Raw genomic sequence first — 16,644 nt, forward strand, 5'->3', positions numbered from 1 at the left:
AGAAGTGCTGGAACTTACGACTCTAGTCCAGTCAGAAACACAGCACAATGTGTTATAAACTAGTCAATATTCATTGTTAAGCCATGTTCTACAGAAAAACACTATTTCGTTTGTGAAATTCTCATAGGAAATACTTTCTGTGGAAGATGTTACAATGCCAGACATAAATTGAAATTCTTCTTATAGGTATTACATAGACAGAGATAAAATTAGCTTCCAGTCTCTTCAAGACAGGGTCTCATGTATAGACCAAGCTAGACAGGAACTCATACCCCTCAGCCTCCAGAGAGCTAGTACACAGGCGTGGGCCAGACGACGGAAACAGAGTGGGTCACAGCCAACATTTAGTGCCAGTTTATTTTCATAATACATAAAATTACATTAAAAACAATAAATTTCCTCTAAAATATTAATCTTTTACTACTGAAAATTACATATACACTAAGAAAACAGTTTTGTTCTCAAACATCCAACAACCATTATATGAAATAACCACCAAGCTGGTAAAAAAATTATGTACATATTGAAATTTTCAGTTTAACTAGTTTTCTTTTAATATAAAGAAAAAGGCAAGATTGGTTTCAAATTAATTTTTACCAATATAAAATATATGAGCTTTATTATATAAAAACAGACATGACCCAAAAGTTATTTATCTAAATTAAATTATTTTTAAATGTATATAAAATTGTAAAGTGGCATACTTTTCACTAAAGATACTTGCTACAATATGCAATGATAGGATAAAACAAATGTCTTTTCACTTCTGTCCCATTTTAAAGTCACCGTATTGAACGATACATCATGAAATCGATGGTTGTGCATCTAGGGAACTTCCCAATGGAGCTCTCCTCCACAGGGGTGTATATTTTAATCTGTCTCATGTGGGTATCTCTTCCGTTCTGGTGATTGGCTAGAACAGCAATCTGTATCATGAATGTGCGAGTTGGCTTCTTATGATTGTCAGTTAGAGGAACGTGAATCCATCCACTTGGTTCCACCAATTCAAGTTGCTGAGAAGGAAAAAAATCCAATTATGTTTTCACTCCATAAAAATACGTTTACAATAAACACATTCTAAAATTATACTTAAAATTCTGCCCACTGAGACAATAATAATACCTACAAATAACAATAACTACCTTGCTTGGCCTACTAACCCATGGCTTCTCAAACTTGTGAACCTTTACGTGACCCTGAGCACATAGATAAAAAGATAAAAATTATCACTTTTATAACTCAAAACCAGAAGAGGTAATTTTCATTCTTATATAATTGTCCTACTTTTCTTTGTTTAAAAAAATAAACACTTTCAAAAATTCTTAAAATGATTTATTTTTATTTTATGCATATTAGTGTTCCACCTGCTTATATATGTGTGAAGGTGTGAGACCCCTGGCACTGGAGGTGTGAGCTGCCATGTGGGTGCTGGGGATTGAACCCAGGGCCTCTGGAAGAGCAGCCAGGGCTCTTAACCACTGAGTCACCACTCTAGACCCTGTCCTACTTTTCTTGGTAAGAAATTTATAAGTTATAAAGATACTATATATTTCATTACTATCAAGTAAATGGGATCCTTCCTGGTTCAAAGTTCTTTTTCTTTCAACGTGTTGGGTGTGACCTAAAAAAGAAAAGGAAAACTTCCCTTTTCTCAAGGTTTGCTTCCTTCAGATACCCTTTTGCAGATTCCCCTCTTCTCTCCAGGACTTGCCTGTATATCCCTAAACAATTTGCCTGTTGCAGTCCTTAAAGCTCTGTCCTAAAACAAACCACAATTCCATAATACAGTCAGGATCCCTCACATCCCATAAAAGCCAGGCACTGTCTGTAACCCCAATGCTAAGGGCACTCCAGGTTCAGTGAGACCTTGTCTCAAAAAAATAAAAAAATAAAATAAAATAAAATTAGAAAACAATCCAAGAAGACCTGCAACATCACCATCTGGCACACCTGTGCACAGGCATATACACACATACCATACACATACACACACAACTACTCTAAAAAAACAATGACGCTCCAGGGATGGTTAACCAATAGCTTTCTGACTGGACTTGAGCCCCAGCTATCATGGGGAAACTTGTGCCTGTTAGTGTGAACTTGGTCAAGAACCTATCAGTGGGAAGGCACAGGCCTCATAGGGAACCCGTTCGCTAAATGGACATGTTATCAAGCTGCCATGCAAAGGCTAACGTTTATACCCACAGATCTGCACCGTTCTCAGCCCTGGTCAGAGACGTATCTTACTACAAATGGGCAATGGTTGATTCAAAGTCCCACAGCTGGTCAAAAAGCCAAATATCTACCTCATCCCCTCCAAGGTTTGGAGGACATCTCGGAGGAAGACAGAAAGGACATTAAAAGCTGGAGACAGAGAGGTACGCTGTGAAGTCCAGTGGCCATGACCCAGCTAGTGTACTCATGAACTCACAGCAGCTACAGCTGCCCACACGAGACCTGCACAAGACTGAGCCTGGAAACACTCCAGGAGTGGGAGAGGGGCTCAGGAGGCCCCACCATCCTCGAGGAACTGCTGGCAGATGGCGGGGTGGGGGGAGGTAATCATTTTCCTTAGAGGTAGGTGTAGCACTAATAAATTGTCCTTAATCTACAAACAACCTCTCACCCATGCTCATATAAGCAACCATAATTAAACGCAGACATGACGATGTGAGTGTTAAAAACTAACTAAAGGCAGACATGAAAGTAGAGGACTGTGCCAAGGAGGAGGGAAGGGGCTGGAGGATGGTGAGGGCAGTAACTCAAGTGTCCACTATACACGGATGACACTGACAAAGAGGAGCAACCCTCAGGCTGTGCTGTTATAGTAAGCATATGTCCAAGGAATACACAGATAGCTACTCCATTCGACAGCTAGATACTTTCCGAGTATGGCAGTGCACATCCCATCACTTGGGAGGCAGAGGCAGACAGATCTCTGATTTCAAGGCTATCCTAATCAACAGAGCAAGTTCGCTGTTACAATGTTCATAGAAACACTGTATATAATTGTTTGAGCACACACTGGTGGTCAAATAGATAAATAGTAGTGTGGTAACAACGTGGGACACTACACAGCAGCAAGGAGGGAACCTGTACTCATCTATATTGAGGACTACAACGAATATGATAGTCAGAGAACCTGCACAAGACTGTACATAACATATTCTTCCTCTATGAGCAAACAAAGAAAACGCAAACAAAAACGATGACAGGAACTGTACTAAGCTTCAGACTTTAGAAATTATGTAGAGGGCTGGGTGTGGTGGCGCACGCCTTTAATCCCAGCACCCGGGAGGCAGAGGCAGGCGGATCTCTGTGAGTTTGAGGCCAGCCTGGTCTACAAAGCGAGTCCACGACAGCCAAGGCTACACAGAGAAACCTTGTCTCAAAAAAACCAAAAAACAAACAAACAAAAAAATTATGTAGAGGATGTTTTTAGGAATTTTCTTTAACTGGTTATTATTACAAAGAACACTTTCTGTGAAAATTCAGTAAGCTCTTCACTTTGGTGTGTAGATACTTGTATCAGTATTAAAAACAACAAAAATTGTTTCTTTTCTTTAAAATGACCCAGATCTGCAAGTAGACATTCTTTTCCTCTTGCTCCAGATTCAACTGAAGTAACAACTGAGGCATTGGGGGTGGAGGTGGGGGTGGGGACCGCAAACCCATAAAAGCAAGGGAGATGGACAAACAGACAAAAGCCGATATAGGTAGGAAGCCGAAAGAGGCCACTGAGACAACTAGGGTCCAGCCCAGTTCCACCCACTGTACCACTGCACATGGGGGTTGAAAGATGAGGCAAGAGGGCTAGAGGCCAATAAGAAGCACGGTAAGTGAAATCAGGTATCTCTGACTCTGAAGTGAAGGCAGCTCTGAAGGCATGAATACCAAGTTGGAATAAAATGAAACCAACAGGCAAGCAATAAAACTGACCAGGCAGGAGTCAACATGAGAAGCGGTGTCCCGCTCCTGGCCGAGCGGGTCCTCCCTACTCTTACACAGCCACGGCATTTTATGCTGAGAACCTGGAGAAGGTGGACGGCTAAAGAAGGCAAACCAGGAAAAGATGGCAGCACCGCCCGCTCCAATAGTAGGGCCCTCTGCACCCTTCTTCGTCTTGCTCAGCTCTAAGAACAGCAACTTCTAGATAGATCCCTTTGTATCTTCCTACAGATCCTTCCACCCGGCCTGCCAGGCACCCAAATCAGATAAAGAACCATCTCTGAGCAAAATGAGAAGTCCATACATCAAGACCCATAGAAAATGACATGTAAATGTCCTGAATGTACCAGATCCATGTGGAATGACTGATCACTTTATCCTGGGCGCTATTCAAATTGATTGACCTATATTGATAAAAATAAAAAGAAACGCAAGCAGTTGGTATTCTAGTGGAGTAAGACAAAACAACCCAAATACATGGTTATCAAGCATATTAAATAATAAAAACAGCATGGGAGAAAATAAAGAGAAAAAGGCAAAGCAGAGGCATACAGATGCAGTACTAAATAAGGCGAGCACTCTGCACCTCGTAAGGGAACCGTGAGTAAGTAAAGGCTTGAAGGGCGTGACTGTCACACTTGGTCACACAATCTCAAGACCCACTGCGCAATGACCTCTATCATGAACACAAATTACCAAACTAAACTCTAAGAACAGAATGCTCTTCTCTTAAAACCAAAGAACAGAAAGAGACCCTAGAAACTAAAAAGCACACACAAAGATTAAAAGTTCTTTAAGAAATAGAAATTAAATTAATGGCTTGAAAAACAAAGGGAAATAAGAAAACAGGAATCAATGCATAAAGTATCATAATTTAAAATGTCAGCCTGAGTGTACAGGTAGAGCAGGTTTGCAGCTTCCAAAATGAGAAAATGACAAAGACAGTTTTCTACCTGAATAGTCACCCAACACTCTCTATAACATTGGAGTGTCATCTTCAGCCTTCTAGCCCAATATATCTGACGGACATATTTGTGAGGCAGAAACTATTGAAGACTTGCTTACCCTGTCTTGGCAGAGTTTGGCTATTGACTCTGCCTGCATCCAAGCTTGCCCATTTTTAGGCAGAATTCTGTGGTAGAAACGAGGATATTTTGCCCAGTAGCCTGTTTGTCACATTTCATCTTCTCATTTGGGAAGCTGCTAACCTGCACTCCCTGTATACTCGGGTAATTAATTTATTCCTTCTCAAGTCTCTGATGAGTTGAAGACCAGATAGTTTAGTTTTACAATTAAGCTTAGTTGTCTAGGGGTTAAGATGTTTTTAGGTCTAGATAGCTGTTTTAAGTTGATAATGATGTGATGATAGATATTGATTTACATTCAGAATTTTAGGCTCACCAAGATAGGAAAGATGTTTTCTTTAAGGCTGCCAAGTACAAATAGCCAAAACACTATGAATGTAACATACATATATATATATATATATATATATATATATATAATTCCTGATTGTTTCATGGTTCTTGCTATAGGTAGTGTACATATATATGTATATGTAAAAAATATTTAATAAAAAAAGAAAAACAAAAAAAATGTCAGCCCGACTTCTTGAGAACAAAACAAAAAGGAAAGTATCAAAGCACATACATGAGCATGTCACAGGGCTACAAGACAGATGTTCCCAAAGCGATAGGGACCAACAGTGGTAAGGAAAAGCACCGTAAGAGCTCAACGCACCAAGCATTAAGAAATTGTAAATGCGTTTAGAGAGAAAATAGGTCACATGTAAGTATCAGAAATCAAAAGTGGTATTATATTTCTCAACATTTACACAGAAAACTATGAGGTGGTGGAGACTGTGTTTAAAATAATGAAGGAAAATCATTTCCAAACTAGAATTCCATATCCAGCCAAATCATCCCTCAAGGGTGAGATTACAATAAAGTTTTCAGTCATGCAAGGTTTCAAGAATTTACCTCCCATGTGGAGGATGAATTCCGCCCAAAAGGGAAGCAAGACAAGAAAAATGAGGACCTGGGATCCAGAAATAAGGATCTACAAAAAGAAGAAGTGACAGAAAGTCCTCAGATGATGTTGGAGGCAAAACAGATAACAGAGCAATGCACATCTGAAAAGCAGACACAAAATCTGGATTTCAATTCAAGAAAAGTGCGAGAAGATGAGGTCAGAGCCTGGGAGGCAGTGAGAGCTGCCAGAGGGCGGTGCGGGCCTGAGCCCAGGGGAAGGCAGGCTGGCAGGCCGTCTGAATGTGCAGTAGGCTGCAGTGTAATTAGAGCAAACACTGAGCGGGAGGCACGCCTCCTTTAGCACCTGCTACACTCGGTCACCGGCTAGAAGCCAAATACGAGAGGGACACCCTCAGAAGAAACGGGACACCTGGCTCCTAACAGCAGTGCTGGGGCTATGGATCTGTTACTGCCTGTGTCAGATCTGAGAGCACCATTCTCATGGTCACCTGCAATATGTTAACGTGGGTAATCCACAGCACATTTTCAGGGTCTCCTTCTCCACATTGTTTCAGTAGGTTGTATAGAAGAGACATTTTCATCCAAAAGTCAGGGGATGAGGCAGGCGCGGAGCTCTGTGCCCACGGTTCCATCTACTAAGCAGCCTGGGCTGTGATGACCACGAGACAGGCCCAGGAGTTCTAGAGCAGCCAGGGCCACATAGAAGCAAGCAAGCAGAAAAATAACTGCTGTAAGGGGCCAGGAGTACAGCCCAGTGCTGGAACATGCTGGAGAGCCCTGTGGGTTTGAGTCCAGCACCTCCAACGGGGCAAAGTGGAGAGCAGATGACGGCTGCAGTCACTGAAGTCCAGGAGGAAGAGAAGACCTGACCATCGGGTTCCCCTGGGCAGCACCCCAGCCTGCAGTCGCCATTTCTTCTGCAGCGAGTACATGTCCAAACTCAGAACATCTGAGAAGAAGGGTACCAGCTGCCTCTGTAGGATACTCACATAGCAGGTTGGCTATGAGAGCGAGCAGAGTCTGGGTCCCTTCCAGAGGTTCTAGCTCATGCTCCTGGACTGCAGGCTTCCTGCTCTCTAGCCCTTTAACCACTTTTACACTTCTGTCCCCTGCAGGAAACCATCTCCTATGTGAGCAGGGCACAAGATCCCTGTGATAAATTCCTCAGTACATACTCCCTTGTACAGACATGCTGACACAGCGGCTGAGCTGGTGGTCCAGGAACTAAGCATGGCTATATCAAGGGATGCTTTACTGAAGCTACAGATACATTTATATACCTCATACATTCATAAGTAACCTTTTTTTAAAAACATGTTTTTTTTAACTAGGGTAGGAAAAGAAGACTAGTATTAAATTCAAGAAAAACAAAATAGTGCTCAAAAATGAAATTTAAGCATAGAACATATATAAACAATACAATAATAAAATGTACATGATTTCAGTAAATATCACAAAAAAACTATACCAGGAAAATGAAGAGATTTATATGAGGGAAAAAAATGACACTGAAGAGCTAAATCCTGATTAAGGACATCATAGCATCACACCTTTAAATACAAACACACATTACGGAACTGTGGACATCTGAAAGGGACTGAGGAGAAAAGGCAGTGGACTGACTCAGGGAAATAAGAGAGACATTCACCAAGCAGGGCTGAGCCCCTTAAAGCGTTCTCACTTTATGATTTCCTATTTTCGGGGTACTTACTCTATCAGACTTTCTTTTTAAAAGCAAATGGATGATAGTTCACCCTTACAGCAGCTCTATGAGGTCTAGTATTTATTTTGATTAATTTTACTTTTAAGTGTATGGATATTCTGCCTACTTGGGATGTCTGGGTACCACATGCATCCCTGGTGCCCACGGAAGCCAGAAGAGGGTGTTAGGTTCCCTGGGACTGGACTTAAAGGTGGTTGTGAGCTGTGATGTGGGTGCTGGGAATCAAATCCAGGTCTTCTGAAAAGCAACCAGTGCTCTTAATTGCTGACACATCTCCAGTCCCAGTACACTATTTTATATTTTGGTTGTGAGCCTGGCCTTTAACAGCTGAGCCATCTCTCCAGCCCCAGTACACTACTTTAATCTTCACCTTATATGCAAAGGAAACATTAGCAGTGGCATCTTACTGGGTACAAACCACACTTAAGGAAAGGCTCGGTGCCCAGTAGTAGATGGAAAACACAAAATAAACTCTGGTGATCTTGGAGTGTTTGCAGATCGCTTCTAGGTTAGAGAGGGCACTTGTGTGCGCTTCCACTTTCAGCACTGGCTTAGACCTGTGCAGGCCCTGTGCGTGCTGGCAGTCTCTGAGTTCAGGTGTGCGTCAGTCCTGCTGTATCTAGAAGGCCTTGGTTCCTTGGTGCCTTTCACCCCCACTGGCTCCTACAATCTTTCTGCTTCCATATCAGCAGAGTTCTCTGAGCCATGAGGGGAGGGACTTGATGCAGGTATCTCATTCAGGATTGGGGTGCCAAGGTCTCTCCTTCTCTGCACATTGTCCAGCTGTCGGTCTCTGTACTTGCTCTAGCTACTAAGGAGGAAGCTTCTCTGATGGCGGCTGAGCCAGACACTGATCTGATTCCCAGGCTGGTGTCTATACGATACTTTTAAAGCCATTCAGTGCTGTCACAGTGCGCCATACACTTGATTCAGCCACGCTACCACATCTCTGACTTACAGCTGAAAACTTTGTAGTTCAAATCAGGTGCACAATTTGTCTCAAGATCATCTATGTAGTAAAAGCTAAGCCAGGATATGTGTGTGTACACACGCGCTTACGCACATGTGGGTGCCAGAGATAGATGTCAGCTGTTGTCCTCCACTGCCCTCCATATATTCTTCTTAATTTATTTTTATATGTGTGAATGCGTGCTCTGCCTTTACGTATGTGTACCACATGGGTGCCTGGTGCCCAGACAGGCCTAAAGAGAGCACTGAATCCCCTGGAACTGAAGCACAAATGGTTGTAAACCACCACGTAGGTACAGAAAGCTGAATCCAGATCGTGTGTTAACTGCTGAGTCATCTCGCCAGCTCCTCCCTTATTTTTTGAGAGGGTCTCTTACTGAATGTAATGCCAGTTCAGCTGGACCAATCAGCTGGCCAGTGAGCTCCAGAGACTGGTCTGTCTCCTCTCCAACCACCACCCACGCCTGCACCCAACTTTTTCAGGATGCTAGGAACCCAACCTCAGGCCCTTGTGCTTTTGAGACAGTTATTCACTGAGCCAGCTCCCTATGCCAATGTCAAAATCTCAAAGTGCTTGTACCTCCAAACTTCTCAACATGACAAAAGAAATAAAATAACATTAAACCATGTCTTTCTAGCATAAGAATAAGACAACACATTCAGAAGATGAACAAGAACAAACTCAAAAGGCCATAACCCTACCCAGGCTTTTAAGGAGATTGGGGAGTCTCATGAGGTGCCCTTAGCCTCTGTGCATAGAGCTGGGCCAGGGCAAAAGACAAGCAGCACAGTTCTAAATATCTGAACGAAAGCATCTCTGAGTAGCATCAGTAACAACTGAAACAGCATCTCCAACACAATTTTCTTATAACATTTCTGATTTCCATTAGCCCTATAATTGATATGACCAATGTCTTTTATAAAAATACAAAAGCATAAAACACCCAACCCATAGCTTGCTTTCAAAAGTGTTGCACCAAATTTAGGTTATCTGATTAAGAATAAAGTGACAGGACACAAAGTGAGTGTTTTGGAGTGAGATACAGCAACTTTTACTTTGTATACATGTTAAAATCACTGGGCTAACTCTAATGCTTAGGGCTTGGCTATCATTTCCCTCCATCTTGATGTGAGCTGCCATCTTTCTGAGAAAAATGTTAACTTGTTTCCTAAAACTGCAACCACTGCCAACTATGCAGAAAAAGCAAAGGCATTTTTTGTTCTATTCACAAGCACCAACAAACAGCCCAGTGGGGAGATGGCAGTGTGCCAGGCTGCCCTGTGAGCAATTAGGCTTCATGGCAATCACGAGACTCAGACCCGGAGGCCCTTAGAAAACTAGCATGTTGAGGACGGGGTGCTCTCACTTGTCCCCAGAAGCCATACGTGAGATATGTTTTGCTTAGATGGCAATCTTTTCCATCCTCTGGACTGAAAAAAAAAAAAAAAAAAAAAGATTGTGACAACTTGTAAGTAATTAATTGAGTGTGACACATGGGAGATTAAAAAAAAAAGCATCACTGTCTACCAGATCTACTGACTAAAATTTAATAGCCTGTCTTTGAAATATCATAATCTTGCTCTAATAATCTGTATTAATAATTAAAAGGTACATAAAACTATCATAAAATGCAAAAGTTCATTTTAATTGATCAAGAAACAAAGATAAATTAGCCTTACATGATCTTTATGAGAAGCAAGTGAAATGTTAACTCACATGTACTCTTTTATTAACTTCTACAGTGGAAAGTTTCTAAGAAAAAAACAAATGGTAAATGACATACCTATAGGCAACTACTACCTACCCTTTCCATCTTACCAAATTGAATTCCCTATCACCGAGCGATGTTCTGAGTCTGAGGTGAAGGTCTGCCTGTCCATCCACAGGGCTACATCTGGTGACTCTGCCGCCTGAGTGTGACACAGCCTCACGTGTAACATAGGTACAGAAAGGAAGAAGTGGAGGAGCTCAAGGATGAAAATTACTCTTTGGGTCCATAAATATACTTCCTAACGTGCCTCTAGCCTTAGGAAGTAAGTGTTTAGAACAGTGGTTCTCAAGCTGTGGTCTTAACCCCTCTGGGGGTTTTTATATCCTGCATACCAGATATTTACATTATGATTCGTAACAGTAGCAAAATTATAGTTATGAAATAGCAACAAAATCATTTTATGGTTGGAATCACCACAACATGAGGAACTATATTAAAGGGTCACAAAATTATAAAGGCTAAGAACCACTGATTTAGAGTCAGCTGAAAACACACTTAGGAATCTGAATTTTGGGTTCCATTGGAAATGGCTGATCGATACAGAAAAAAAAAATCTGAATTTTAGGTAAACATAGGATATTTGAGATATTATTATATGTATCTAGTCAAAAGATCTCACTTTATAATAAAATAAAATTTAAAGGTGAAAGTTAATATTCACTCTTTCTCCATGCGTCTCCAACAAAAGGTCATAATTTCTCACCTATGAATTTTTAAAATTTCATTTAAAGTTGTTCATTATTTTACAGTATACATATATAAAAAAGCTCTTATTTTATGCTTTTTATTGTGCCGGCGACAACAGCTTTGACACCTTGTCCTATAAACAGCAGCCCTTGCAAACTGAAAATCCAAGAACCATCAAATGTTTTCACTACATCCAGAAAACACAAAGTTTTTATTCCAAGAGAGTTTTCAGGGGGAAGCTGTGTGAACAGCAGACACTGACGCCTGCACCAGCATCCTGCAGACGCCCAGCAGGCAGCTCTCCCATTTTGTTGGCTCATGTTGTAGAGGTGCTGGCACAATGGGGTTCAATGCCGTAATTGTGGTTTTCCCTGTATATCTTTAACATAACAGGTGAAGACAAAAGCTAAGCGCAAAAACAACAATATAAAATGTTTTAATTCTTTTCAAACAATGTAATTTATAACTACTACACAAATAGGGAAGAAACATTGGGGGGGCAGGGGGGGGAGAGCAATGTTCCAAAGGTCCAGTTTACAAGGACCTCACACTAAGGTTTTTTTTTTTGTTTTTGCCTCTGCAACTCTTACTAGAAACCGTATTATTTGTTAAAAATGCACCAGCTGCCAAGAGCTATGGTCCATCTAAAGCAAAGCTCCTAAGATGGAAATAGAGTGCTAATACAAAAAAAAAAAAAAAAAAAAAAAGAAAGAAAGAAAAAAAGAAAAAGAAAAGAAAAAAAAAGCAGGATTCTGTACACAAATTTCTGTAAAATCTATTAAAAATAAAGTGAAATTTTATTTTGCTCTATCTTTTTGCCTAAAAATGTATAATAATAGATAAAACATTAGACCATATACTACTGTATTAAAACAATCAGAAGTAATGAGATTTCCAACTTTCTAATTAAACCTTTTCTGTAAGTTATTGGGAATTCAGCACTAGCCTTGGTTCACATGATGGAACAATGGGAAAATTTTCCGAATGGTTGAACACTAACCCTGACAAGTGTGGAGAGCCAACTACAATACATTATATGGTAGCATAACCTGCCACCCACGTTGCTGAGAGAACAGCTTTCAGACACATGCACTGAGCTGTAAAACCACAAAATCCCTTATTACTCATTGTCTTCCTTACTCTAGGTGAAATATACCATCAATTCTTTCCATTATAAATCTTTGTCTCTCACTGTTTTTTGAAATCCATTTATAATGTGGCGGATGTCTTTTTAAAGGGAGAAGATACAGTGGCTTTCATTTCCCTGGAGTGTTACAAATAAGGACTGATGTGGGACAGTATCTGATACTGTCTTAGGGATCCATGCTATTGAAAATGGATAGATAAAACTCCATTTCTTTACCTTTCAAAAGAGAGCTCATTACAATATTAACACCAGTAACTAACGTGGACACAGCAGTACAGTGTGCGCACACACACAACTCTTTCAGAAATTCAAAGACACTAGTACTTAACTACTTTTTAGAGACTCAAAATGATTAAAATAATTGTTTAAAATATGCTTCCTATAACTTTTTTGCCTGATTTATTTCCCTCCCAATGCACCTCATGTTCTCTATTCCTGCCCACCATGACCCTTGTGCACCGACAGCCTGCTAACTGAACCACAGCACTCTGGGAGTTATGGGATGGTAGCAGTTTCCTCATTTACAAGGTTGTTGGTAAAGAGGATTTTATTTATACGTATTCCTATTATAATGGCAAGATCAATTAGTTATTCAAGTGGGCCTGTTCCTAAGCTACAAACTCAGAAAATAATTGTTGCCATCCAAGGAGAGTTTCTCTTAACAATCGATAGCTACTTAAGTTGCTCCAAGTTGACCATGCATTATGTGACAGAAACTCCAGCACAGACCCACACACACACGGGTTCCAACGTTCTCATCAAGATTTCTCCCCAATGGAAGAAAGTGCTGCTGAAACGTTCTATGAAAACAAGTGTGTGCTATGCTTCAAATATTGACAAACCTTCTAAATTATACAGCATCATTTATATTTTTAAAGCACATAAGAGCATATTTATTATAGGACAGACAATATGAACTAGTACATCAAATATGACTACAAGTCGCACATAGCTAGTAAGTGGAAAAATTAAGACTTGAAACCAGTTCTGCCTACTTCATGCAAAGCATCAGAAGGCCTAAAGCGTGTAAGATCACCCTTGATCATCTGCCGCTGTCATGTGCACAGCGCTAACGCCATCCTAGAAAAGAATTATACTCAATTATCAGTGAGGAACACTTGGAGGAGTAAGTGATGATTAAGTAAGGGTGTATATTACACTTTAAACTCACACGGCTAAATCAACCTCAAACTTGTATTAACGGTGAATAAATACTACCACTTTTTATATCACTTTCATATCACAGATATGAATGTGCATGTTATGTCCCCCCCAACACTTGCACCCATGCAAGCGTGGGCACGCACACATAACACACACACACACACACACACACGCTCACACTCATCAGTTTCTAAGGCAGTTTCCAGACCACAAGAACATGAAAAGCTGTATTAATGCCTCTAATTCCAAGGTGTCAATTTCTTTCCAAGACTGATTTTTTTAGTGGTCAAAACTGTTCTCTGGCTTTGTTTTATAATTTGTTAAACAATGTTAAAGAGGCATGCCCTGAGCACTCCTAAAACTCAAGACTCTGCCAGCTTCTCTACCTTCAAAATGCTAACTTGACTCTCTTGGCTTTGCTCACTGTTTAACAGAAAAGTTTAAGAAATTAAACGTGCGAGTAGGATAGACAAAGCATTTCTGAACCTTTTTGCATGGTTATGTCTTGATAGTTAAAATGCACATAAATCACCTCTTTTAAAAGAAAGTTTCCTCCAGGCATGGTGGTGCAGCCTTTAATCCCACCACTCCGGAGGCAAAGGAAAATGCATCTCTGAGTTCAAGACCAGCCTGGTCTACAGAGTGAGTTCCTGGACAGGACAGCCAAGGTTACAGAGAAACCTTGTCTTGAAAAACAAAATAAAAACCAACAAAAACAGCCATTGGTGCCCGTAGGTCCCTTATTCTATTATTTTACTGCTGTAAATTTTGCATTACCAAGTAAAAGGGAAAGGAAAAGTACAAGCGCACAGAGGTAAAACCCAAAGTTGTCCATACTGCTAAGTCAGCTTTATTCTAAAGTGACACTAATAAAAATAAAATGTAAAACATGAAACACCTGGAGAACCAAGAACAAAACTCAAAAGCAAGAGTTACCCCACCAGAGGAACATCAATGTTTTGACCTAATGACTCAAACCAGGCTCTATTCGATTTTGTGTTCACAACTAGCTAGCATGAAAAGGATTTAAGTGACTAAACTGTTTATATAAAACAGTAATCACTAATAGTGTGGTTTCAATTGATTAATCTGTACTATCCAAAACCAACAGAACCTTCATTTGCATAAGAAGCCGATGAGCCATTGGGGATGAACATCAAAGTGAGAAATAGTAAGGATTTTATAAGTCAACAACTGGCACTTCAAGGTTGGATCCGCAGGGAGCCCGACAAGCTACTTTCAATTAATCAGGCCTTAATACAGGTAGGGCATTTTCACTCAGCTCTGTGCAGCCTCAGGCAGCCACGTAAGAGTAGGGCTAGAGCAGCCGCCAACACAAAGCCAAAGGGAGGAGCCGAGGAGGCCGTGAGCCTAACCACTACGCCCCGTCACGTGTCCACTGCTGCCCAGTTCATGGTGGATGGCCACACAGCTATTAAAGGGTAGGGATACTGGGTTTTAAAGGACTGACAATTAGAAAGGACAGAGGTACACTTGCACATCACACAATAAAGAAGTGCTAATGCCAAGATTCCAGCTCTCATCTGAGGCTCCAAACCTCAAGCAGCATGTGCAAAGACGATCTAGAAACCTGCTCCTTTCTCTGGCTTGGGTTTCATCCTTCTGTCCTACTCGAGAAACATTTAAATCCCAGATTGCAGATTATGAAACAGACTGAATTTCCCCCCATCAGCCAAGGTTGAGAACTTGGAGTTCAATGGCAAGTACACTGTGACCAAGGGGAAAATCAGTGAGTTTCACAGGACGACAACAGCTCAGGTTAAATGGGGTTCACTGAGTCATGGGAATTCCATGCTACTCAATTCCCAATCTGTCTTAAGCAATTTCTTCCCAACACAAGGCAATTCTTCATGCAAAAGAAATACTCTAAAGCCAGGAACACCCCTCAAAGTCACACTACTAGACTCAGAGAAACAGTAACATGATTTTTGAAATAATTAATGAGACTAATGTTTCCCAACAAGATTTTAGCAACTAACTGCACATAGCTTCTGTATGATCCCATCCTTTTATGATCTTAAACATGAAACAGTTCCTCCCTAAATACTGAAGTCAAGGCTTTCTTCTCATTCTTCAATCTGTGCTTACTCTCCAAGATGCCTTCCTTTCACAGAACCAGAGTTCTCACCTTAGGCCATGATAAGATGTAAATTAAGAGTCCTCTAGGCTCCCCCAAGTACACTTGCTTCACTTTATCATTATTGTCTCTAAGATTACAAAGTTCTATCAAAAGGTGAGGTCAGAGGGCAGATTATTTAAGGACTAATCTGTCTTTAATCCTGTTCTTCACCAAAGCTGAACAGATGCCTCAGTGCTATTTTTAAATTAAATATCAAGAGACATTGCAGTAAGGAAAAAAATATCTAAAATATTAACTGAGTGTAGTAACTAAGACAGCTACTTAGCCATAATGGAAGCTAACAAATACATTCTCTCTCTCTCTCTCTCTCTCTCTCTCTCTCTCTCTCTCTCTCTCTCTCTCTATCTCTCTCTCTCTCTCTCTCTCTCTCTCTCACACACACACACACACACACACACACACATTATTTAATAGGTCACAAATTTGTGCCTCGAAATGAAAACAATATCATTCCTGGTTCTGAGAGTACAGAAATTCTACTGACAGACTAGCTTCCTAAGCCCCTATTAAGCTCACTTAATCACATATGCTAATTTTAGTATAGAAACAACGGTTATACCATCTACTGGGGCTAAGAAAGTTGGCATACTTCCCTTTCTCCTACACTTTGTACACCTATAGATCAACAGTAAAGAGAAATCCTAGCAATTCTGTAAAATCAAATTTATGCAGTGCTGCAGTCAATACAGAATATTTATAATTGCAAAAGAACATGTACACTCTTTAGGCAGTTCTTCATTTTAAAAGAATAATAAAGTAGAGGAATTTTAACCCTTGCAGGAACACTCTACAGACTCAAGAATCGATGTTAAAGCTGTGGAACCACAGTTACTTCTCAGACGTCTTTAAACAATTCATAGACTCAGGAAAATAAAGCTTCAAGATTAAATTCTGAAGTTTCGCAATTAGACATAAAGTATGTATAATGTTCAATGAAAATATGGCTTATAGAGGTAATTCATGTTACTCATGTATCTCAAGGAATATGTCAAAAGCTAGAGTCATGTGTACAATTATTATTAAAAATAATGACACTATGTAAACAACACACACTAACTACCCAGATACAACATAAGTAAAAT

At 40.4% G+C, this 16,644-nt stretch overlaps 1 protein-coding gene across 4 annotated transcripts in view; it reads right to left on the reverse strand.

Moving 5' to 3' along the window:
* Positions 1 to 331: 331 nt before the first annotated feature.
* Positions 332 to 16,644, reverse strand: part of ANAPC10 (anaphase promoting complex subunit 10) — a 45,053-nt gene continuing 28,740 nt past the window's right edge. For 3 of the 4 annotated variants that reach the window (XM_084756792.1, XM_084756793.1, XM_084756794.1), the window contains exon 5: positions 332 to 1,013. In XM_084756792.1, the coding sequence (XP_084612918.1) occupies positions 783 to 1,013 (231 nt within the window). In that variant the 3' untranslated portion in view covers positions 332 to 782. The remainder of the gene's footprint in view (positions 1,014 to 16,644) is intronic. The other variant, XM_084756795.1, reaches the window with a different exon arrangement.

This window comes from Acomys minous (assembly GCF_964271855.1).
Source record: "Acomys minous genome assembly, chromosome: 14".
Taxonomy (NCBI): Eukaryota; Metazoa; Chordata; class Mammalia; order Rodentia; family Muridae; genus Acomys; species Acomys minous.